This window comes from Rattus norvegicus, chromosome 14, assembly GCF_036323735.1.
Source record: "Rattus norvegicus strain BN/NHsdMcwi chromosome 14, GRCr8, whole genome shotgun sequence".
Taxonomy (NCBI): Eukaryota; Metazoa; Chordata; class Mammalia; order Rodentia; family Muridae; genus Rattus; species Rattus norvegicus.
In genome coordinates this window covers 42521425-42545721 of record NC_086032.1, presented here as the reverse complement: position 1 = coordinate 42545721, position 24297 = coordinate 42521425, and the positions used below count along the sequence as shown (strand labels likewise).

Sequence of the window (24297 nt, the reverse complement as noted above, 5' to 3'; positions counted from 1 at the left end):
AGTGTTCTGATAACATTCCCGAGAATTATGGAAAGGAGAATTATGGGCCTTCCAAGCCCAACATGGAGGTCAGCCAGTACTTTTGTGAACTCACTGGTAATTACACATCACAGCTGCCTTCAAGTCTCCTTCTGACTGGGGAGCATCAGGAATCACCACTGGAAGCAGTGACAGGTTCTGTCATGTCTCACTTGAATCCAAATGTTGGGCGTGTTTGAGGGTACTGAAGTTCTGAGCATGCTGATAGATAATTAGACCTTGTAACCACCTTCCATAATTCAACATTGTAACCACCTTCCAGGGGCATTTCCGACCAGTGGCCATTTTCCTCAACTTCAAAGACTGAATTTGTCAATCCCTCCATTGTTGCAAAAGTTTTCCTAATTTTATTTTTAAAGGAAAAGAAAGTCTTGAAACTGCTTTCAAGAAAGCTTTATTTACCACATACATTTTAAGAATGCACTGTATGTAAATGAAGCGAGATCTAAAAAGCTTTTCAAATATGAAGCTAAAAACTAAACTAGTAGCATGTCTAAAACCCAAACTCTAAAACGTTTAAAAACATTTATATTAGTTTGTTCTTATTCCTAAAAAAAAAAAAAGTTCACATTTCAAGTTATAAACTTACCTCAGTAGTGTACGTGTGAAATGGTTGAGAAACAAGAGGAACAGGTAAGATCACAGACAGCAGGGCCACTGGTGCTTAACTGGCTGCCACCAATGCCTGTTGTTAAGGTAGTTGCCATGTTAAGTTAGTGCATATTTTTTCCTTTTATTATTACTAGTATTGTTTTTGAAAATATTTTTTTCCAGGCACTTGAAAAATACAGTAAGAACATGGGGTCAGCGTTCCATCTGAAGACTTCCATGTCAGTCCGTGGTGGCAGGAAGGAAAGCACTTTTTTCCTCACACAAGTCAAGGGATGAGAACCTGATACCTTTGATAAGGTCCCTCATCCCCACGGGCCCGAGTGGGTGCAGCTTCTGAGTGAGCCCCCAGAACACCGTACAGCTGCTGCTTTATGCCACGCAACAGGATGGAGGGATGCTCAAAGGCCTTAGCAGGCACTAGATAATTTTACAGAATAGCTAAATAAATATTTCTTATATATAAAATCCATCCCATCAAGATAAGGGGGGGAAAAGACATTTGGGAATCTCTTAATTTAAAAACAGAAAATTATTTGCTAAGGGCATGATCCTACTATTAATCCAGAAATAAGAGTTAAGCCTATTAGCAAAACTCTGGAGGGAAGAAAAATCTGATGGACTCTGTTATGCCATAAAATACAACCATGCCTCTGTTACCTTATCGCTCACTTCACACCCTGGACCAAGCCTTTTAAAAAGATGTAATTCATAAAAGAGATGACAATATTATCATTTCACTGTATTTTACATTCACTGCCAAATAAAAGCCTTAAAACAGGCACAAAACCCTAACCCTGCCTCTGTGCATTTACTCCCCCCCCCACAAAAAAGCAAACACTTTTAATAACATTGAAATAAAATGGCTGCGTTTCGCATTACACTACAAGCCACGAGCTTTGGCAACACAGAAGGTGTGTATGAGCAAGCATCAGAAGTTATTTACAAACTACCCTTAACCTACAGGTCCTCCTCTTGGATGGGTATGCCCCCTGTTCGCCTACCAAACGCAGGGCGGCTGAGAGAAACCCTGTTAAACACACACAGTGCTTCTAACATCCCTGATGACAACAGGCATCCTGTAGGAAACGCAGAAAGGCAGCGAGAAGCTAAACTTCCTGTTGACAAGTCTTGAAGGTCTTGTCTATAGTCACATACATTCTTGGTCTCTAAAAACTCAGACTTAAAAAAAAAAAAAACACGCCAAAAAAACAAAGGATTAGAAAGTTGAAGTTCCGTACTGAACAAATAGCTATGCAAAGATGCCTTAGGCAAACGAGGTAAAATCTTGCCCTCGGGTGCATTCTGCTACTGAAAACACATGGAGAAGAAAATACATCCCCAGACAATCCAAAATTAAATATAAAAAGACCCCAACACAATCCCAGGAAGAAGCATAAAAGGCATCAGTAGTCCTCTCCATTCGATTATCCACTTTTCTTAGATATGCCAAACCTCAGAGCTGCCCGGGAGCCAGGGAAGGAGGCAGAATCCCTCCTTGAGGGTGGGGCGGGGCAGATAACAGTAGAGACACAGGGTGAGCCCAGGGTACTGAGGGCAGGTCAGAGCTTTCCAGTGTTGGGACTCTGGGTGTGGGGAGTCTTTTCCATGTTGGCTTAAGAACAGACTTATTAAAACAAACAAACAAACAAACAAACCAAACCCAAACCCCCATAAACCCAGAAAACATGACAAGAATATATGGCAATATCGTCAACCCTTAATGCCAGTAGAAACACAGTAGAGACCTTTTTTTCCTCATTTTAAAATTGCACTTTCCAGCATCACCTTAAAAATAAAATGTTTTGCGTAGCATTTCAGAACACTACAGTTTGTGTCTTTAAATATTGAATATAGTTTTCAAAATAGTTCCCTAGATGCCCGGGCGTGCTCTTTTTTTTTTTTTTTTTGGATATACATATACATATATATAGAGAGAGCTGATATATTTTGAAAGGTTCTACAAAATAGAAAACTCTGGAGTGCAGAAGTTAAGAAAATAACCTTCATACTGAAAATATATCCTTAAAAAACAAAACCAAACCTCTGTACAAACACAGTAGAGCATACAAACTTTAAAAGATGATGTTAAGGCATGAGGCGTCGCAAGTCTCTTAGAAATGTATGAACGCGGGCCTGCTAAATTGAAAAGTCATTTTCAAAAAAACATGAGTGAAAACTTCATGGATATAAAATATTTCAGTGTGCTATTTGATAACATTCTTCTTCACTTGCAGGTTTTACACGTGTGTCAACCCGACACGTTCTTTCTTCATAAATAATAGAGTGTTCCTTCGGCGGGGTTTGGTGGCTTGCCTTTCTGGTCCCCGGTCTCAGTAAGTCTGGTAGACGTCGTGGATGGGCACCTGGAGAGCAGCAGGGAAGGCCTGAGGTATGTAGCCCGCGTAGCCCCCGTACACGGCGGCTGCAGCGTTCTTCTGTAGTGTGGCGATTGTGGCAGTGGCCGGAGCAGCAAAGGGGACATAGCTGGCCCCGTAGATGCCGGCGGTGGGGATTCTCGGAACATTTGGTGCCACAGTGTACACAGGAGTTATTGGACGGCCCTGAGAGACAGACAAACAGAAGTCCTTCCTGAGCATTATTTGAATATTATCTATTCCAATAATGAGCAGCTCAGTGGGCAAGGAGAGAAGACATCTAGGTAAGGAGGCAGGTGAGGGACACTTAGTACAGGAGAAAGAGAATGGACAGAGCAAAATGTCATCGGAGGGCGTGTGCTCAAATTCAGTGTTCAGACATGTGCCAAAGCGTGAGGCAGCTTGCTGAGCCAGAGTTGTTATACACTGAAATCTTCGATCGGTCATTCTGTTTGGTCAGTTAAAGCCACAAAGAGAGGTAATGAGGGGGCTGGGAATCTGCTTAAGGACACTTTTTAAGCCGTCCTGGGTATCCTCCTTTCTCTTTGAAAGTGAAGTACACCTAAGTTCCAGTAACAAAAGGGGCGTGGGGGTGGGGCAAGCCCCACATATCTCTAAGAACCATGGATTTAGTTTTGGATTGGGGGAACAATAAAACACCACACAAGGAATAATAAAGTATTTGGTGTGCTTTATGTTCCACAGAATGGCCTGAAACCAAATGCTGGTATCTTTCCTGCACCTAACTTCAGAGTAAGTAAGCTAGGATATACGAAATGGAAAAGTACATGTAGAGGCAAGGTCTTCATAGGTGGTTTTCCCTATTGAAAAATGGTGTGAATTGAACCTAGGACACCTCATACATATTAGGCAAATGTGCTTCAGTGCCTGTGCTTAATAATGATAATGATAATAATAATATTAATGATTATTAATCTTTTATTTTGAGATAGGATCTAAGTTGCCCAGACTAGCTTTGAACTTGCTCTGTTAACCAGACAAGTCTTGAACTTTCCACCTTCCTGCTTTGGTCTCCCAAGTAACTAGGATTACGGGTCTGTGCCACGGAGGTTCTGCTTCCATTGGACAGACTCTGATATAGCACAGTTGAGCCTCCAGTGAACTACACCTCAGAGACAATCCTCAAGTCCTGATCTTCCTGCCTCTACCTCCCAACTACTGGGATTCTGAGATTCCAATCAAGGATCAGGTCGTCTCTATCACAAAATCTAGAAATCAGACTCACAAAATTACGTTCAGAAGAACTTTTATCTAACTTAACAATAACTATGGCAATGATGATAACATGCATAACCGAGAGACTCCGAGAGACTTCCAGGCGCTGTTCTTAGAGCTTTATTTGTATGATTTTAATAAGTCATCAAAACCCTCAATCAAGGCCTAGCAATGGTGGCACACACTTTTAATCCAGCACTCAGGAGGAAGAGGCAGGCAGATCTCTGTGAATTCCAGCCTGTTCTATCGAGTGCATTTGAGGCCAGCCAGGGCTACAAGGACTCCCTGTATTAACCCAGGGCTGGAGTTACAGGCAGTTGTGGTTTCTGGGAACCAAACCTGGGTCCTCGGAAAGAGCAGAGTATTCTAACTGTTGAGCCATCTAAACTTAAGTCTTATACAGCGTGGGATGTTTCAAAAAGTTATTTTGTAAGAGGTATTGAGTTGTGGGTGAGTCTGGGCTATATATCTAGACTGTATCTCAAAAGCAAAAGATAACAAACACAAGGGCCCTGAACTGAAGATAACATTTACTTAGTAACAGGTTGATGTGTGAGAAATGGCAAAAGGTTTAACCCTTTCGGAATAAAGCAGTTGAGGCTTGGTATAGAGAAGAAAAGGGAGGTGATTAGCTATAACAATTCAGATGCCTGGCCATTGGAAAATCACCCACGATACCTATACACAGCAGGCCTAGAACCCCAGCCCAGCCTAAATGACCATCCTCAGGGCTCTTGGAGACAAGAACTTTTGTTTTTCAAAACACACATCCTGGATAATTCTTGTTCAAGAAAGAACAAACTGGCCATTGTAAGTCACAGCATAATGTATTAACAACAGGTCCAGGAGAGGATATTTGAGCAGGTGGGAGGGCTGGGGAGGGGGGTGGACAGAAGAGATGAAGGGAAAGGTCAGATCCCAAGAGCTAACCAGGGTGAAAGTGCAGAAAGACGAGATAAATTTGGAAAGACAGGGCAATCACAGTCTGAGTTGTAGCTGGAGGGGAGAAGCCTCTGTGTCTACTCCATTAAAAAGAACTTTCATGAATCACATGTCCATACAGGCATGCTTTGGGCCTCTGTGTGTGTATGGGGTGGTGGTCAGGGGTATATCACAGTCCACACATAGAGGGAGGTCAGAGTTGGCTCTCTTCTATACCATGTGGGTACTGGGTATTAAACTCAGGTCATATTTGGAAGCAAGCATATTTACCTACTAAGCCATATTGGGTATGTGTGTGTGTGTGTGTATGTGTGTGAGTTGTGTGTGTGAGTGTGTGTGTGTGAGTGTACAGACATATGCAAACACACACTTATATAATAACACACTTATATAATATATACACATTTAAAAATAATAAACTTAAAAACAATCTTCATAGAGCTAACATTTTGCTATTTCACAGTAAATACTTTTTTAAAGATTTATTTATTATATGTAAGTACACTGTCTCTATCTTCAGACACACCAGAAGAGGGCATCAGATCGCCATTACAGATGATTGTGAGCCACAATGTGGTTGGTGGGATTTGAACTCAGGACCTCTAGAAGAGCAGTCATTGCTCTTAACCGCGGGGCCATCTCTCCAGCTCAGTAAATATTTTTTTTTTTAAGAGCTAGGAGGCCATCACAGTGGGGGGGATATTTGCCTAACATGTATAACACCCCCAAGTTTGATCTCCAGACTGAAAAAAAAAAACCTACATATTTTAAAATATCATTGCACCAAATATATTCTCAGAGCTGACTACTAAATGAGTCTATGATGGAGACAGGCTCCGTATATAAATGAAAGCCACGGCAAGAGCTCTGAGAGGCTCCATATATAAATTCCCGGCTATGCCAAGAACTCTACCTGGAAAGGCGGCGGTGTGGATACCGCAGGAATGACAGCAGCAGCAGCAGCGGCAGCGGCGGCGGCAGCAGCAGTGGCCGGGTCTGGCTGCACCGCAATGGGGCTGATCATGTGTTCCATTGTGTGGATCTTGCCATCTTCAATTATTTTAGGGGCCGGGGCTGCCTGGAACATGGAGTACTGGGCACCAATGGCAGGGATGGCCACTGCAAGAGAAGCAGGAGTAAGACAGGTGCGTTACTTGCCACCACCCCCGGAGGATCCTTCACTTGCTGCCTGTGTTTTTAAATCCAGGTTAGCATTCCTGTGTTAGCAGCATATTCACATTGCTCTGCTTGGCTTGGTGACACCTCAGAATGGCATCTCTCCACAGCGCACTGCGGCAGAAGCATACCCAGTGAGGTGTCCGCACTGACACTTCCTAACATGCAAGTGTGAGCTCCGCTTATTCTCACGTTGCTCGCCACTGATGGCGTCCTTTGCACGTTCACAACCTACTGAGAAGTAGGTTGAGTAAGGTATCTTCTTCTGACAGCTTGGAGATGCGAGGACATCATCCCCACCTTGTATTTTGTGTTAGTGACACTGATCCAGCTGGGGGGTGTGCATTGTGTGTGAGTATATGTGTACATATTGTGTGTGTGTGTGTGTGTGTGTGTGTGTGTGTGTGTGTGTGTGAGGGGGTTGAGTAGAAAATGGAAAAGCCTCCCGTGTGCTAACATCCGTTTATAGAACTGAGGCAGTGGGTGATTTGGCTTTTCACTCCAACCTGCCAACTCAAATAATTTCTGTGAGCAGAGTCCAAAGGAACGGCTTCAAGCAGAGACTCAAACAGATAGAGTTACTCAGCGTCAATGTGCAGTATCAAGAGATCAAAAGGAAGAGATGCTTGACCCAGTCTGGGGGAGCTCATGCGTGTGCGTGCTGTGTGTGTTGAAAGAATAAGGAGGAGCATGAGCCGTCCACACCAAGAGTCCTTTCCTTTGTGCTTTCTCTCCAACTCTAAGCACATTTCTTCTTCCACAGAGATGGATACCATCAAAGGTGAAGGGGCAGAAGTGTTCATAAGATAAACAATGGCTCAGCCATTCAGTTAAAACTAAAAAATCTACATCATAACCAAATGCCCGTTAGCTTCCTTTCTAGCCAAATCTTCCACTGGTCTTGTGCCCAAATACTACTGCCCTGGTACCTTTCTCTCAGAAGGACAAAGTTGCAACTTTAAATGATCAGAAAAGGCCAAGCGGGGTCCAGACTGGGCTACTGGTTGAAGCCACATGGGGGCTACACAGAGTAACTGCCCTGTTCTGGCCACCAGCCTACAGGACTCTACCCACCGCACAGGACGTCACATGGCTGAAGACTGTTCCGTGTCGATGGCATTTATAGGGCACCTGAGTACCAGAAGCCACAGTATTTCGGAGGTGGTAGGGCTTTAAACCTATGTTCCAAACATACCATTTCCTTGCCTATTCTTTAGGAGAAGAAGTGTGCAACCAGAAAGGGAGCAGATGCCCTTCAAAAGCTCTCTCTACTCCCCTCAGTGAGGCCAAGACGCCAGGGAGTGAATAATTATCCACAGGAGGAACTCGCCATGGGTTCAGAGGTTAGCGTGTGGGGAGTCTGCAGACAATGGATTTGCCAAACTCACCAAACAGTTAAAGAATCTTATCCTCCCTCACTGTGGGTGATCATTTGGCCAACAATACTGGCAGATAGGTTTGTGGGGCCTGGTGGTAACATCAAAGCTCAAGGTCCTTGGCTCAAAGGATTGGGCATCTCTGTTCTAAATCTATAGATTGTAGAATACAGCTGTAAAACTCTTCACTGTTGTCTGTACTGTCTGTCGATCTCAGGAAAACTGGCACTGTTGGCTCTGGAAAAGAAGTTTCTACTTTCTCTCAAAACTGGTATCCCCGTGCCCTTCGCTTTCTGCTGACTGAAACAGCTGGGAGGTGGCTCAGTGATGGAGTGTTTATGGACATTCTCAAGGAACAGACAGGTTCTAGATGACAGGAGAGAGAGTCGGGGAGTCTCATACCCTTCTCCCCCTTCCTCACTCTCGTCTCTGCTGACTTGGTCACAGACAGAGAAATAGCGTGGTGACCTGTCTGAAAAATGCCCTGACAGTCTAATGTGAACAGGACCCGAACCAGACCGTTCCCCTAAATTCTAGCTAGATAAGGTCAGGGTAGGGTGGCTCTTTTTTTACAGAAGGGCGGAGGGATCTGTGTAAGATCTAAGAGCCATGAAGACTGGGACGCACTGGAGAGAGAGAGGGTTGGGGATGAGGAACTGGTGATGCATTTGCTCTGGTTTGTACTGACCTGTGCCAGGTTTGATGGCCACTGGGTTGACGGCAGAGATTTCCAGGTTCGGCACGAGCTCGTATCCTTTCTCCTGCTGTTTGCCCTTGCCTTCGTGATATCGGCTATATATGCCACGGCCGGCAGAATACCCTCCCAGGTAGGAACCCCTGGGCCCCGGGGTTCTGTTCCCAGCTGCACCGCGTCCTCGGCCTCTTATGCTGCCTGCTGAAAGTAACAACACAGAAAAGGGTGAGCCAGCAACAGGGATGGTCCAGAGCCACTAAAATGGGCTAATAAGATGCTCCCGATGACCTGTTTTGGGCCACTTTAACATGCTAATCTGTAGGCTTAATCCAAGGTGAGTTCCCAGGATTGTAACTGCAACTTCAATTTTAGAGTTTATGAAAGTTAGATCTGGGGTGGGGGTGGGGGGCTGGAGAGAAGGCTCAGTGGTTAGGAGCACTGACTGTTCTTCCAGAGGACCTGAGTTCAATTCCCAGCAACTACGTGGCTCACAAATCTGTAATGGGATCTGATGCCCTCTTCTGGTGTGTCTGAAGATGATGACAGTGTACTTATATATAATAAATAAATAAATTTTTTTTAAAAAGTTAGATCTGGAAAGTGATGTGCCCATCTTCCTTCCTCATTTTGTGCTAAAAAAGGGGGGGGCGGGGAGAGGATATTAACTCAGACCCAGCGAACAGGACAGTGTTCTTGAATTTATGTCATGAGTCCGTTCTAGTGTCATGCTTGGTCTTATATCCTTAGTGACTCTAAGAAACCACGACTTCGCTAACCAGCACCTTAAGATTTAATTTCGGAAGTGGTAACCCAGGCTCCCCTCAAACTAGGAGTCCTCTAGCCTCGCCCTTTAGCATGCTGGCCTGGCTCAGAATCAGACTGTAACATAACCTCCAAAGGATAAGCAGGCTTGCTCTACATGGGTCAGGGCCTAGGGACTTTCAGCCACGCTCAATCGGACACCCTTGTCTAGGGGGCTGAACACCCATGGGGCCCTCAAGTCTCCACTAACTTTTCACGAAGTAGTCCCGGTTGGGCCCGATGAGCGCGTTGTAGGGGTAGCCATAATAGGCCAGCGTGTAGGGGTCACAGGAGTACACGTAGCTGGGCTGTTGTGCCACTGCCTCAGCTGAGCCACCGCCACCCTTGGCTGCCTTCTGGTAGCGAGAGTACTGCTCCTTGTCCACAGGCTTGGCCAGCGTGACTTCTAAGCAGGAGCCCTCCAGCTCTGTGCCATTGAGGTTGTTCATAGCGTGCACAGCGTCCTCGCGGCTAGTGAAGTGCACGAAGGCGTAGTCACGGATCTTCTTGACTCTTTCCACACAGCCTGGGTTGAACTGGCCAAAGCTCCTCTTGATGGTCTCCTCGGTGGTCTCGATCATGAGGTTGCGCACGTAGAGGATCTTCACGGTCTGCATCACATCCTCATCTACATCAATCTCTGGCTCGGCCCAGTCCACGGCTATCTGGTGGCCCCACAGCTGGATACGACCCGGCATGAGCTTGCGACGGGCCATTGCTGCGGCCCGATGGCTCTCATATTCCACAAAGGCGAAGCCTCGGTTTTTCATCTTGTCTGCTGCACTGGCATACACAATCACGTTGAGCACGCCCTCGGTGACCTTGGCGATCTCCTCCAGGATCTCCCCACGCTTCTTCATCTTGGGGATGCCACCGATGAAGAGGCGGCAGTTGTCCACACTGCAGCACACTCCCAGCAGACGACCCGGGCGGATCTCATAGTTGTTGAGCTCACGGACAGCTCGCTTGGCCTCGTGCTTGTGGCAGTACATCACGAAGGCATAGCCGCGGTTCTTGCCATCGAAATCCATCATGAGGCGCAGCTCGTAGATGCGACCTACCGTCTCAAACACAGGCACCAGCTCATCTTCATACACATCACGTGGGATCTTGCCCACGAAGACCTCACAGCCACGCTGGGGATGCGGGCCCTCCCAGCCGGGCGGGGGTCCACCATACTTGCGCTGCCCATTCTCCTGTACCATGTTGTAACCGGTGCGCTCCATCAGTGCCAACAGTGCAGCCTCATTGGGCGCGCCCGCCACACCCTCCGGTACCTTGGTGGAGGACCCCACTGTTGGATCGCTGTTCATGGCTGTGGTGGAATCTTCTGCAGTCATAATGTCAAAGGCATCCACAGCTGGAGGAAACCTGCAAAAGAGAAAGGAAGAGTGTGAGTGGGGAACCCAGCAAGGACGTCAATCTAAGCTCACTTCCTGTGTTTCTGCTCACTCTTGGGTGATGCATTCTTGTAAACAGATAGGTCGTGGGGTGCTGAATTGAGATGTTAGATTGGGGAGGTCGCTGTAGAAATGCAGGTGCCCTTTAAATAGTCAAACTGTGAGAACCTGCTGTCATCTTTGGGGAAAATCTTAGTTCTTGTAGTAAACAATTTTTGTTTTATTCCTGCACTTTCGACTCTAGTATCATTTCACTACAGCACATTGCAAATTTGTTTCTTTGGCACACACAGCCTGTTTATTTTGTTTATTTAATGGTAGATCTTTCCATTACACTAAGAGAAAGGGAAGGACATAATTGTCTCCCATTGTGGTGTGAGTCGTTGGGCCGTGGAACCTAGGGCCTTTTGCATGTTAGGCCAGCGTTCTACCACTACGTTCTATCTCCAGACCTACAGCAATGTGTTTATTAGCGTAAACTTCAAGGAGGTGTTTTCCTACAGCTACTGAGCTGTGCGCTGAAGTTTTCAACAGGAAATGGGATTGTCTCAACTGGTGTGCAGCGGTCCTAACGAGTCAGAGGTTTTATGACATTCAGGCTAAATTTTGTGAACCATTCAGATTTGGACTTAGTACATAAAGAGCCAGGTTATCTCAGGGAGCTGTGAAGCAATATTTCTGTGGGGAAAAAAAGACACCACAGGTTTCAAAGAAATGTCATCTGCATTCTCAGCTCACCTTTGTACACTAACATTCAACTCAGCTGGCTTGTGGGGAAAGAGACTCGGGAGTTGGGTAAATTGCCCAGTTCACATAGGAACCTAGGCTTTGGTTCCAGATTCCATATTCTTTTTTCTTTTTTTCCCAGAACTGTGTGGTACAAAACATCTATTTATTTATTTAGGCAGGGTCTCGATCATTCTAGTCATAGATGACCTGGAACTCAATTCTCTACCCAGGTCATGTCTGGATCTCAGGGTAATTCTCCTATCCCAGCTTCCCAAGCACTGGGATTACAGATGTGAGCTACCAACCAAGTCCAACTCTTTTTTTTTTTATTAAGGATTTATTTATTTAATGTATATGAACATCCTGTCACTGACACACCAGAACAGAGCATTAAACCCCATTACAGATGGTTGTGAGCCACCATGTGGTTGCTGGGGATTGAACTCAGGACCTCTGGAAGAGCAGACAGTGCTCTTATCCTCTGAGCCATCTCTCCAGCCCCCAACTCTTTGTTTATTTTGTTCTGTTTAAAGACCAGGTCCTCGTAAGTAAGTAGCTTAGTGTGGCCTTGAACTCACACAACCTTCCTGCCCTTGGCGTCACCATGCTTGGCTTAGTACAATTTTGGAGGAGATGAGAGGAAAGCTGCCACTGTAGCTAATGGTGCTTAAGGGAGCAAGAAACAGAACTAAAATTTGTTTAAATTAAGTAGCCATGGGTGTCTGGTCTGAATGGTGTCCACCTTTATTCTGAGAGTGAGCAGAGAGTAAGGATGTTATTAAAAGTTACATACGATGCTTATAATGAAAAGGTTTTGAATGAACTCTTTCTTCTTTCTCTTTCCTTTCTTTTTCATTTGTTTTAAGACAGGGTTTCTCTGTGTAGCCCTGGAACCTACTCTAGACCAGGCTGACCCGGAACTCAGAGATCTGCTTGACTCTGCCTCATGACTGCTTTGATGAAAGGTGTGTGTGGCCACCATCCAGCATCTGGACGAATTTTTTAAAGAATGAAGTAGATCTTATTATTGGGCAAATGAATTCTATAGAAAATCAAGATGGGTTGGAGAGATGGCCCAGCAGTTAAAAGTACTGGCTGATCTTCTTTCTAAAGGATCCAAATTTGATTCTTAGTACACATATGGGATCTCATGACTGTCTGTAACTCAAGTTCTAGATCTAAAACCCTCTTTTGGGCTCCTCAGGCACTAGACAAGAATGTGGTACATGCATGCATGCATACATACATACATACATACATACACACATACATATACATATATACATACACACATACACACATACAAACATACACATATATACACATACATACATATACATTCACACATCATACACATACATATACTTATACATATGCACACACATACATGTACATACATACACATACATATACATACACACATATGCACATACATACACATACATATACATACACACATACATACACATACATATACATACACATACATACATGCACATATACATACACATACATACATGCACATACATATACATACACACATACACACATACATACATGCAGGTAAAACAGCATACACAGAAAATAAAATAGTAGCAAAACAGAAACAAGTGTTACTTGTGATAACTACCATAAAACTTTCTCTATCTTTTTTCTCTTTTGTGGTTAGTGTCTGCGGTGTGGCTTCTTCCTCTTTGCGGCTTCATATTTTAGAAACATACAGACACCTTCTCACTATTTGTAAAAAATAACTTTAATGGTGGCCTAAGGTTTCACCACTTAACTATAACCAGGAAAAGTTTACTTTTAAAACATAGAATTATGAATTGTGCATGAGACTATTCAGCAAAAATTCAAGGACTAGCGAGGTGGCTGAGGATGTGCTGGCATAGTGGGCATGACAGGTCCTGGGTTCAATACCCAGTATCACAAATAAAAGAAAAAGAGAAAAGAAAGCGAAGTATGGTATCACACATCTGTAATTCCAGTACTCACAAGGCAGAGGCAAGAGGATTGTGGGTTTGAGGTTAACATACAGAACAGCTGGTGTCATAAAGAAAGACGAACCTCAAATCTATACTGATATGCACAACAGAGACATGTGTTGCCACTTAGCCAAGCAGTCCTCTTCTGATCCATCTGCCATGACAAGAGCAATAGAGTGTAGGGCTGCTGAAGCCAGACTGCATGGCTGTCTGAGTCCTCGGTAACCCTTCCTAGTTGTATGACTTAGAAGGAGGACACTTAGCTACTATAGGAATCAGTTCCCCTACCCGTAAATGGGAATCCTAAGGACAGAATTGATTTTAGCACAACAAAGAAGCCAACAAAAAGCACCCTCTTTGCTTAGTGCTGAGGTTCAAGATGTGCGTTCTCAGCTGCCTGCTCCAGCCTCCTAGGCTGCTGTCCGCTGCCACCCGCTCCAGCAATTGTGGATTCCAACCCCCAGGAACGATAAGGCTTTGTTTTCACAAGTTGCTTGGTAATGTTATCTTATCACAAGGACAGAAAATAACCAATATAGACATTCCCACTTGGAGTCCAGGCTGGTTTTGAACTCATGTTCCTCCTACCCCAGCCTCCTCTGGGCTGAGATTACACAGGTATGCTCAACCACGCCCAACTTGAACAAGACACCTTCACCTATGCCTAAAACACTGCAACAGCTCAGGGAAGGCAAGATCACTTTTGATTCAAATTCTGGTGAAAACTCAGACCAATCATTTAAACTTTAGAGTGGTTTTAATTAGGATGGTTCAGTGGGTAAGGGCGCTTGCCACCAAGCCTGACAACAGTAGGTCCTCTATGGTGGAGAAGATCAAATCCTGCAAGTTCTCTTCTGACTTCCACACACACGCCCGCTCCCCACCTACACAAATGAATGTAATGAAAAGTTTAAAATGTATCTTTGGATGGGGTTTCCTTCTAGTCATTTATCTTGTTTTCCTCGTGCTTCAGTGCTTGTAAGTCAGCTAGAACCAGCTCCTTATAAACGTTTTCTGAGTGTCCGTTTGGAACGATGCATTTGTTCCTTTAATTTCAGTGCCAGCATTGAGTGTCAATGTCTGTCTCCTTCCCTATGGAAGATGAGCAGGTGTAGCTTAGGAGACTTGCAATGGAGGATGGCAAATACATGATCAAGGGAGACTCTATGTGTTTCATAACAGTAAACATGATGTCCTGTATGGTCACAGGAGTAGAACTTAGGCCTTAGAGTACCACAGCCCCCTGCCCTCCCCACTCTCCTTTCAGAAAAACAGAAAAGAATACCAACAAGTGAACAAAACTGGGATTTCTACGTAGGCCCTTAAAAATGACATGCCTTTAAAAATTCTTTACCTGTGTATGTATGTGTACTTGCGTGTGGGTGTCTGCGGAGGCCAGACGAGAGCATCAGATCCTCTGGAGCTGGCCTAATAGGCAGTTGTGAGTCACCAAATGTGTGTGCTGGGAACTGAACTTGGATCCTCTAGGAGAGCAGTAAGTCCTCACACTGAGCCATTTCTCCAGCTTCCTGAATGGTAAGCCTTTCAAAATGTTATACTTGCTTATAATATACAAGTCTTGTGTCTTATCCTCAGCCTTGCAGACAGATAGACAGGCAGACAGACAGACAGGCAGACAGACAGATGAGATGCTGGATCCGTTGAGTATGTTTATGAAAATCTTATAGTCTACAAGCTCCATTCTCCTTATCATCCTGCCACAGTTAAATAAGTTATATAAAAAAGGAAATCATTTACATAGTGTCTTTTAAAAGGCCATTATGGGGCTGACATATCACTTCTCTCCAAACCAATAGCGGATGGGACTTGGAACAACTATGGTACCACATATGGTCCACCACTTGAAATATAGGCAGTATGGCCTACACAGTCTTCAATGCTTTCTCTCTAGCCTGGTTCTGGTGAAACTGTCAGAGTGTGCTGGTTAAGTGAAGCTGAGTAATGTAGATTTGACGTGGAAAGCCTATTCACTCTCTTCTGTGTCCCAGGCTGAATAACGGCTTAAATTCAGGACCAGCGCAAAAAAAAAAAAAACAAAAAAAAAAAAACAAAAAAAAAAAACAAAAAACCATCAACAACAAAAAAAAACCTAACATTTTGACTTTCTGTTTATGTGTGTCCACTTTGTGTGTAGAAGCTAGAATTCTATCTAGGATGCCTTCCTCCACTGTTGCCTCCTTATTTTCTGAAGTAGGAGTGCTCGCTGAGCCGGGAGCTTACTGATTTGGCTGGCCAGGCTGGCCAGTACGTTTCAGGGATCCCCCATTCTCTGCCCACCAAATCCCATGTAGCACTGATGTTGTAGCCATGCATTGCCATGCCCAGCTTCCCCTGCGTGCTTCTGAGCACCTTGCTGAGTGAGCCTTCTCCTAGCCTTTGTTTTCTTTGAACAGGTTGGCCTGCCTCTCCCAGGTTAGCCAGCAGCTCACGGAAATCACCTTGCTCTGCCTCCTAAGTGCTGACATTTCAGGCATTCATTATCACCCTCTGATAGTTTCACACACAGATAACATATATCCCAGAGTCACAGACCCATTTCAGGCTCTTACTCGAAGCAGCAGTGCAGTATTTATGAGCGGGTATGACACAGTTCTTGACAAACACATGTAAGTGATAGTTTAAGAGACAGAGGTTGTTTTCCTTCTTTACCTATCTACCCACTCACTCACCCACCCACCCAATTGTTTTTGAGTAACCATACCCATGTGTCCTGTGTTAGCTGCAGGAAGGCCTTGTCCTTGTGGCGCTCACCTCCCAGCAAGCTGGATTATGCTTAGACACAAGAAGTTGAAGTCTACGGTTCTTTACATGTGTGCTTACTGACCAGGAACTGCTTCAAAAGGGTCAGGGTTTAATTCTTAACAATCTGTTCCTAATAAGGTTACAGTCCTCAAGGTCAGTGCCCAGCCACCTCAGAATCTAAAAACCAGTCTTGAATTTGGGGGAGATCAAGGAGGGCTGAGTACATGGAAGGGATTAGAAGGAGAAAAGTAAAGAGGGGGGAAAAGGCGTAATTATATCGTAATTAAAAATTATATTTAAGAAAGGAAAAAAATGGGCTGGAGAGATGGCTCAGCGGTTAAGAGCACCCGACTGCTCTTCCAGAGGTCATGAGTTCAATTCCCAGCAACCACATGGTGGCTCACAACCATCTGTAAAGAGATCCGATGCCCTCTTCTGGTGTGTCTGAGGACAGCTACAGTGTACTTATATATAATAAATAAATAAATCTTAGAAAGGAAAAAAATGGCGGGGGTTGGGGATTTAGCTCAGTGGTAGAGCGCTTGCCTAGGAAGCGCAAGGCCCTGGGTTCGGTCCCCAGCTCCGAAAAAAAAAAAAAAAAAAAAAAAAAGGCCTTGTGGTGGGGAAGGAAAAAAATTAGCCCCAGGAAGCTAGAGAGATGGCTCAGTGGTTGGGGGGGTTTGCTGCGTGCTCGTGTGAGCTGGAGGTCAGATCCAAACACTCACACAACAAGCTGGATATCCTGTAAACATGTATAACTCCAGTTCCAAGGAAGCCCACCTCTTCACCCAGATATGTGTACATCCACTCACACAGACACACTCAGATACACGCACGCACACACAGAGTCACATTCACACAGTCACATTCACACACATATACACACTCACATAAATAAGCAAATAAACAAATAGACATAAAATTAGCCTTGGAGGTCTGGTATGACATCACAAGCTGGTCACCCTAGCTTTTAGGGAAGCAGATGCCGAAGGAACGGGGGTTTGAGGTCATGCTCAGCAATGCATCAAGTTCCAGGCTAGCCTTTATCTTTAGAAAGCAAAACTCCTAAGGAACATAGCTCAGTGGTGGACTACTTGCCTACCTGCCACAAGGCCCTGAGATTAGCCGGGTGGTGCTGGGGCACACTTTTAATCCCAGCACTAGGGAGGCAGAGGCAGTCAGAGTCCAAGGTCAGCCTGGTCTACAGAGCTAGCTCCAGGACAGCCAGAGAGGTCTACAAGGGGAAACTCCATCTCACATTGAAAAAAAAGGGATTAAAAATGAGCCTTGGACTGGGTGTGGCAGCAAGCAATTGCAATCTCAGCTCTCAGAAGGGTGAGGAAGAGGATTGGATCAGTCATGCCTTCTAGACTAGCCTAGAATATTCTCATACAACAGCATGCTGTGCAGGGAAGTGTCTGACAGATACCAAAACTGAATGCCAAGATCCCTGCTTAAGGTAGACGGGTGGATGAAGTTGATCCTTGGCTATGAGTAAAACAAGAATGCAGGCACACAGCATAGACTTTCTCAGTTTATTTACAAGGCAGGAAACAATCTTTCAGGACCAGGCAGAGCACCTCAGACTTCAGAGTCGGAGAGAGCAAGGATGGTCTTGACTCCTCCAGTGGTGAACCATGAGAGAAATCTTTGAGGCTTCACAGACGCATCTATAAAGCCTGCAATGTAACAGGCAGTGCTATGCTCTGTTTATCTGGATGCATACTATGGGGAAGGGGTATTATTAGGGTCCCTACCCTACAGAGCAATTAAGTAGAAGCTCCGGGAATGAGCATCAGAGGCAGTGCCAGCCTGATTCAGAGTTCACACCACAGCAGCTGCAGCTGATCCTCCTCACAGCATGAGGATTACAGGAAACGACATGTGAGGGGCTCCTGGGCCAAAACTTCAAAAGAAGGGATCAAGGAATGTCACTATAAGAAAATTGAACTTGAACATGAGACAAGAATCCTGGCTCTATGTAAGATTCTTGTGTTTACAGGAAAGCAAGCAAAAGGTTCTTAGGGCCAGCTTCAAACCAGTCGACACAGAAGTAGCTGGTGAGTACTGGTGGAGACTGGTGTGTCAGCCTCCTAGGTGCCATGCCACAGGTAAGCTGGCTGGCTGTCATTCTTCTCTGGTGTTGTGGCTTAGACATCCAAGCACAAATCTGATTCTCATCAAACCTTGGCTTGAGCACTTTGCAGAGGGGGTTCCAGAAAGAACCTGTAGAGACCTGCCACACTCTACAAATGGTCCAAGTGTCCCCTGGGTGCCAGATGCCTGAAGGCGGGACCCTCCCAGCACATGCTCTCTCTGTGCACACTCCTCACTCCTCACTGAGGGGTGCCAACATCAAGTGGGCATGGCAGGGTATTTGAAGGAATTCAATCTTTCAGCTTAGCATATGCTACTGTATGAAAATGTACTTTCAAGCAGAGCTACTGCTCTCCTGGGTTCTGGTGGAATTTTTGTTGTAGGTTACATTTGCACTTACAAGGTAAGCTCACAGCACAAATCTTCAGATTTGAATCCTGGTCTTAGTATGGTTCACAGTATCTTTCATTCAGATTTTAGTTTTTAACTGGTTGCCAATATACTTAGAACTATTTCTAGTGTTTAAAAAACCAGTCCTTATCAAAGGCATGTATGAGTTTATTCTAAAATTACTTTGATTGTCAGTTAATTTTGGTTCATAGTTCTGACATGTGTGTGTGTGGGAGGAGGGAAAGAGGAATTCAAATTCGAATCCCACTTTCTAACCCTGTCCCGTGAGTTCTGACTTGGATTCCCACACGCACCAGTTTAGTCAGCACCCACCTGAGAGGATTCAGTGACACTTGAAGACACCTGACTCACAATAAGCGAGAAAGGTTAGCAATGGCTGTTCTTGTTTTAAAGACTGTTACTTAAGCTGGATTAAGTGGTTTATGCTTATAAACCCAGCACTTAGGAGGCTGAGGAAGAAAAACTGTTAAGAGTTCCAAGTTAATATGGATGGCAGAGATAGGGTGCTGGGGGAGAGGGTGGGGTATGGGTTTGAAAGGAAAAGAGAAGAGGAAAGGGGGGGTCGCTTTAAGACCAGGGTTCACATTTTAGGGAGAACTTTGTCACTAAGGTTGTGAATAACCTCATGGATTACAGAGATATTCTGTGTGAAGAAAGAGCTCACCACAAATCAGGAAGAAACCAGGAAAGAAAGATCAGCTTCTGCAGAGGGTTTCTAACATGTGGCATTTAGTGTTTTGCCCAGTGCCAAGTCACCACCACCTACTCGAATAAACATCAGGGAGGGCTGCTCCTGCTCTTGGGGCTCTGGTCGAATTGGGGCATGTCTGTCAGTCCTAAGACTGAAAGAGTAAAAGGATTCCCACTGGAAGTCAGGCCACAGGACTAGGAATTTACCTAGGAGCTCAAACAATAAGCAAGGAAGGGAACACGGACTCACCCGGTACTCCCCACCCCACCCTCACCCCGCCTACACTAAATTGCCCTCTGGACACATAAAAAAGCCTTTCTGTGAGTCTCCTTGCTATACGCAAAATTTTAGAGATAGAAGACAATGACATTCTGGCCTTTTTCTACTTTAGATGCTCTAGATTGAGGAATAGTTCGTGTAGGAGGGCTCAGCCATGTTGATGCTGGTAACATAGTCTGTTATGGTAAATAAAGGACATCACTCAATGGATGGCCGTGTTTGATCAACAGAAGAGCCAAGAGGCTTAATTTTCCCAGGCACTTCTATCTACACGACCCTGAAAGGGAGGCTTTGCTGTGGGTTCCCGGGGATACCAGTCGTACGTCACAAGAGGGGTGAAACTACTTGCCAAAAAGTGGGTAAAGTAGAGGGAATTTCTGCCCCGGCGTTTGACAGTCCATGAATATCTGCTGGGAATCCACTGTCTTGTCCCTTTTATAAGCATTACAACACTTAACACTTAACAAGTTCATTGGTACTGGAAACAAACACCTAAGCAGACCCAAAGCACACCACCAGCATACAGTAGGAGGCATCTATCGGTTCCCTCCTTGTTCTGGCTCTGCTGGCCTGCGCCATTGAGAGATGGGGACAGAACAGAAAGTCTAACTGGAAGGCAGGCAGATGCCTGAATTAAGAAAGCAGCTGCTGAGGTTTCTGTCTTGAAGAGACGCGATGGTTTGCATTTTAGATTTTTTTCCCTACCCACATGATCTCATTTCACAGAGTCCCAGATTCTGAGCTGCACGAGGACCCAAGGCAACATTTAACGCAGGATTTCGAACCTTCCGTAGCTCTGTCAGCATTCTGGATGTTGTGAGGGGATGGTCTTGGCATTGTAGGATGTTTGAAAGCATCCCTGCCCCTCTACCCACGGGATGCACAAACACGTGATCCTACAACATTGTGACAACCAGAGACAGTGCAAAGTTTGTGGGATGGGGGATGTACAGCGTGTCCCTTTGTGGAGAACTGTCGCTGTAATCCACTGGAGTTGCCAAGATGGTATATAATAAGTAATTAACATGTGTTATTTCATGTATCTCCCCTCAGCGGAAGTCTGGTGTTTTGTATTCTTTCTTTTGAACTGTTCCTCACACCCCCTCCCCAGGTCCCCCTAGAGACTACAAAGGATCTATAGTCCAAGTTGGCCTAGAACTCACTAGTCTTCCTACCTCTTTCTCCTGAGTATTAAGATTACAGGCATGTACCACCCAACCAGGCCAACAGTTCTGCGTTCCAGCTTTGACACGGGCAGTGTTGTTCAAGGGGACAGGTCAGTGTCTGAGATACCAGACATCTTATTAATAATGTGGCAGAGATGTTACTGATTTTATTTTTCATGTGCAACAATTACCATCATATATTACTATCACATTTTGTGGTCTTGACTACTAATCTGCACCACAGGCTAACTGACAGGTCACAAATGGGACTTCTGAAACCAGGCTAATGACCTGCCCTGCTATCACAGTGTTTCATTTAAATTGAGAACCTCCACTTCTGGGACACATGGGAACTGCTGGCAATCTGGTTCTCAAGACGTGGGTCACTTTTAAATTCCACTTATGACTTCTGTAATAACATAATAAGCCTCACCTCACAAGAGTCACATTATTTAAGGCATACTACGGACAGTCACTGAGAATGTGGTCTTGGAACAATTCATTGGTACTGAAGTCAGCTTCATCCTCCAATGGCAATGCCGTGATGGTGTAGACTAGGAAACAATAGTCACACCCTCATTTTCTCATTCACTCACTGGGTACTTGCTGTGTACGAGGCTGTGCTAAGAGTGCTTCAGCATGCAGCCACTGCTCAGTCTTTGTGTTCCTAGTCTAGCAGGAAGGAGGAAAGAGCTGAGGGAGCCCTATAAACAAAGAGGAACATTTGCAAGTCTGTTGGAATTATCTAGAGCGGCTGAAATGCCAAGAGGTGTAAAAGGGACAGAAGAGGCTCAGAAGGCAAATGGAGCTGGGCTGAAACCCACTCCTTATTCTGTGTGGAGACAACGGGAAACTGAAGGCAGAAGACATGGCCAGGGGGCCTCAGATGAATCTTCAGGTGCAAAGGGCATGGTTCTTGCACAATGGTTCTGCTCAGGATTTGATCAATGCATTTAGGAAGTACTCTAAGTGCCCAGGACAAATGAGTGACATTTATAAGAAGACAGACGATCTAGAACCTCAGAATGAATGGCACAAGACAAACCTGAGGGTCTCTGTCTTGCCAGCCATGGTTAGTGTCAGATAGACCAAACCTATGAATTGCTGTCATTGTCCCCTTTCAGACATGCTGCAACTACTATCATTTTCCCTCTGTCTTTCTCTAAGAGGAGAGAGTCTGTGCCTGTTCCTGACCCTCAAAGTTTGGAAAATAAAAGATATTTGTTAAAGGGAAAGGTTGTAATTTCTAACTCAACAGGCTAACCAGTAGCAATCAATGTGTTTTTGCACAAAGCGCTGTGCTGGGGACAGTGCAGCAGGGTGAGGTGGTAGCCACAAAGGCACAAGAGTACTCAGGACTAGGCGGTCACATACCAGTTGAGTGAACGTTTATTGCGTTGGAAGCTAAGGCTAGCTCAATAATGTAGATAACCAACGGTCAAACCCAAGGAACGATCCAGTTATCACATGCAGAAAGGCCTAGAACTTTCCATACCTCTGGCTAATTATGGAGACAGACTCCTTCCTTGTCCTGTTATCCTCAGAACTATGTTATCATAGGTTATATTACTATAAATGTCCTTGTAAGGGCTTTATAGAATCCATTAAACTCATGAAAAGCAACTCCCGTTTTATGACCAAACCATTTAGCCCTGTGAGAAACCCTTAGGGGGCCTCCTTCCATATGTGGGTCATTTCGGGAGAATGGTGTGGTTAGCTCATGTGCAGAGGACAGGGCAGCAGTGAAAGAGAAGAGAGAGAGATAGCTTACAGGTAATCCTTGCAAGAAAGGAGATAGGCTGGAAATAATTTCTAGAATTATCTTAAAAGTAGACTGACAAAGCGCTATGGCCAGTGAGCTTATAGCCCTTGAATTTATGAGTACCAGACATTTCATGGAAATTCCTTAATTCTTGACATTTCTGTGAGTAGTACTGCCCTGGAGAAGAAAACAGCAAACCAGGGCCGCCATGCTGACCTTGCCTTTCTGGATATTTTTACAGTTTTACTGCAACTCAGCCATGAACAAGGCGTTAGTCCTGTCTGTCTATGGTTGCTCTTATGCAACAAAGGTAGGGTTAAATTACAATGGCAGAGAATGGAAGATTTGCAAAGCCAAAATGGCTGACAGCCTGGCCCTGTAGAGAGAATCTCCTATAGCTATCACCTGTCAATAAAAAAAAAAAACAAAAACAAACCAATGGCCAATGAGCTGAGAGGTAGGAAACAGGAGGTGGGACACTGACAGGAAGAGAAAATTCTGGAAAATAGTGAGAGAATAAAAGGAGATGCAGAGAGAGAGGCAGCAATCAATGTGAGAGAGATTCGAACAAGATGCTGAGGAAGACACAAAGGAAGAAGTGGGTTAGGGCTGAAGGAGAGACCATTAACCGTGAGGAACACATAGAAGAGTTTAAATAAGTTCCGAGCTAGTCAGGGGATGGAGCCAAAGCTTATGGCCTAGGCATTTGATAGTTAGTCTCAGAGTTGTCATTCTGGGAGGAAAAGACAAATTTAAATTTTCTTAATGTGGTCTGGCAAACTCTAAAAACCCTGATTCCCTGAGTTTGAGAGCCCCCACCCCCAAAACAACAACATTGTTATAGGATGTTGTTAACATATCCAGAGTCTTGGCTCCTCATCACCCTCTCTTACAAAGTGAGCAAAGGCCGAGGTGATCTATATCTTAAAGATCATGAACAGGACACCCGTGCCAAGTGCCCACACCGGAACCACGTCTGATAAGCGCGAGCTATTGGTGCTCTCCTTTTTGAAGGATGGAAAATTGAGAGAGTCAGACAGCCCTCCCAAGGACCCAGACAGATGTGAGGGGTACACCTGATGGCAAAATCATGCTCTCTCCAACAGGATATGCTTTCTTTGCTTCTTCCTCACATATGCTGTTAGTTCTGGCCAGTGTAAATGTAATAAAATCACAATCAGTGGGGAATGGGCCTAGGTCAACACAGATAAAAGACGATAAAACCCCAGCTCCATGATAAACAATTGGGGAAACCATTCCTCGCTACACTGTAATACCCCACTTTGCTTTCCAGACCCTGGAGTTCAGCACAATGTACCACAGCTACTCCAGCCGTGTGTGAAGTGGTATCCAGCTCTACTCTAAAATCAACAACTCATGGAGTTAACTTTTTTTTTTTTTTTTTAATGGCAGGGTCTCAAGTAACCCAGGTTGGCCTTGAACTCACTACGTAACCAAGGGTGGTCTTGAACTCCTGATCTATATTCCTCTACTTCCAGAGTGCCAGGACACAGATGTCACCAATCGTCTGGCTTAAATGGAATTCATTCTCCTGACCTAACTTTCAGAGTGGGGATACGGGGTGCACACCGTGGAGTGTGGATGGGGGCTGCACCTCTAGACTGTGAGTTAAGTGCCTTTGCCACCCGTGCTCTGCCCTTGAGAAACAAAGGTTCCCTCATACATTCACATAGCATCCCTCCATCCCAACTGCAGTTTCGCTATAAAATGCTGACAGTACTATTATTAATTAAAGAAGTCAT

The 24297-nt window shown here is 44.9% G+C and overlaps 1 protein-coding gene across 8 annotated transcripts in view; it reads right to left on the bottom strand.

Annotated features, from left to right (window-relative positions):
• Window positions 1-417: 417 nt before the first annotated feature.
• Window positions 418-24297, bottom strand: part of Rbm47 (RNA binding motif protein 47) — a 138079-nt gene continuing 114199 nt past the window's right edge. For 7 of the 8 annotated variants that reach the window (XM_006250951.4, XM_063273127.1, XM_063273128.1 and 4 more), the window contains 4 exons: window positions 9463-10622; window positions 8445-8651; window positions 6118-6323; window positions 418-3212 (listed from right to left, as the gene is read on the bottom strand). In XM_006250951.4, coding sequence (XP_006251013.1) covers window positions 2982-3212; window positions 6118-6323; window positions 8445-8651; window positions 9463-10591 — 1773 coding nt within the window. In that variant the 5' untranslated portion in view covers window positions 10592-10622 and the 3' untranslated portion in view covers window positions 418-2981. The remainder of the gene's footprint in view (window positions 3213-6117; window positions 6324-8444; window positions 8652-9462; window positions 10623-24297) is intronic. The other variant, NM_001005882.1, reaches the window with a different exon arrangement.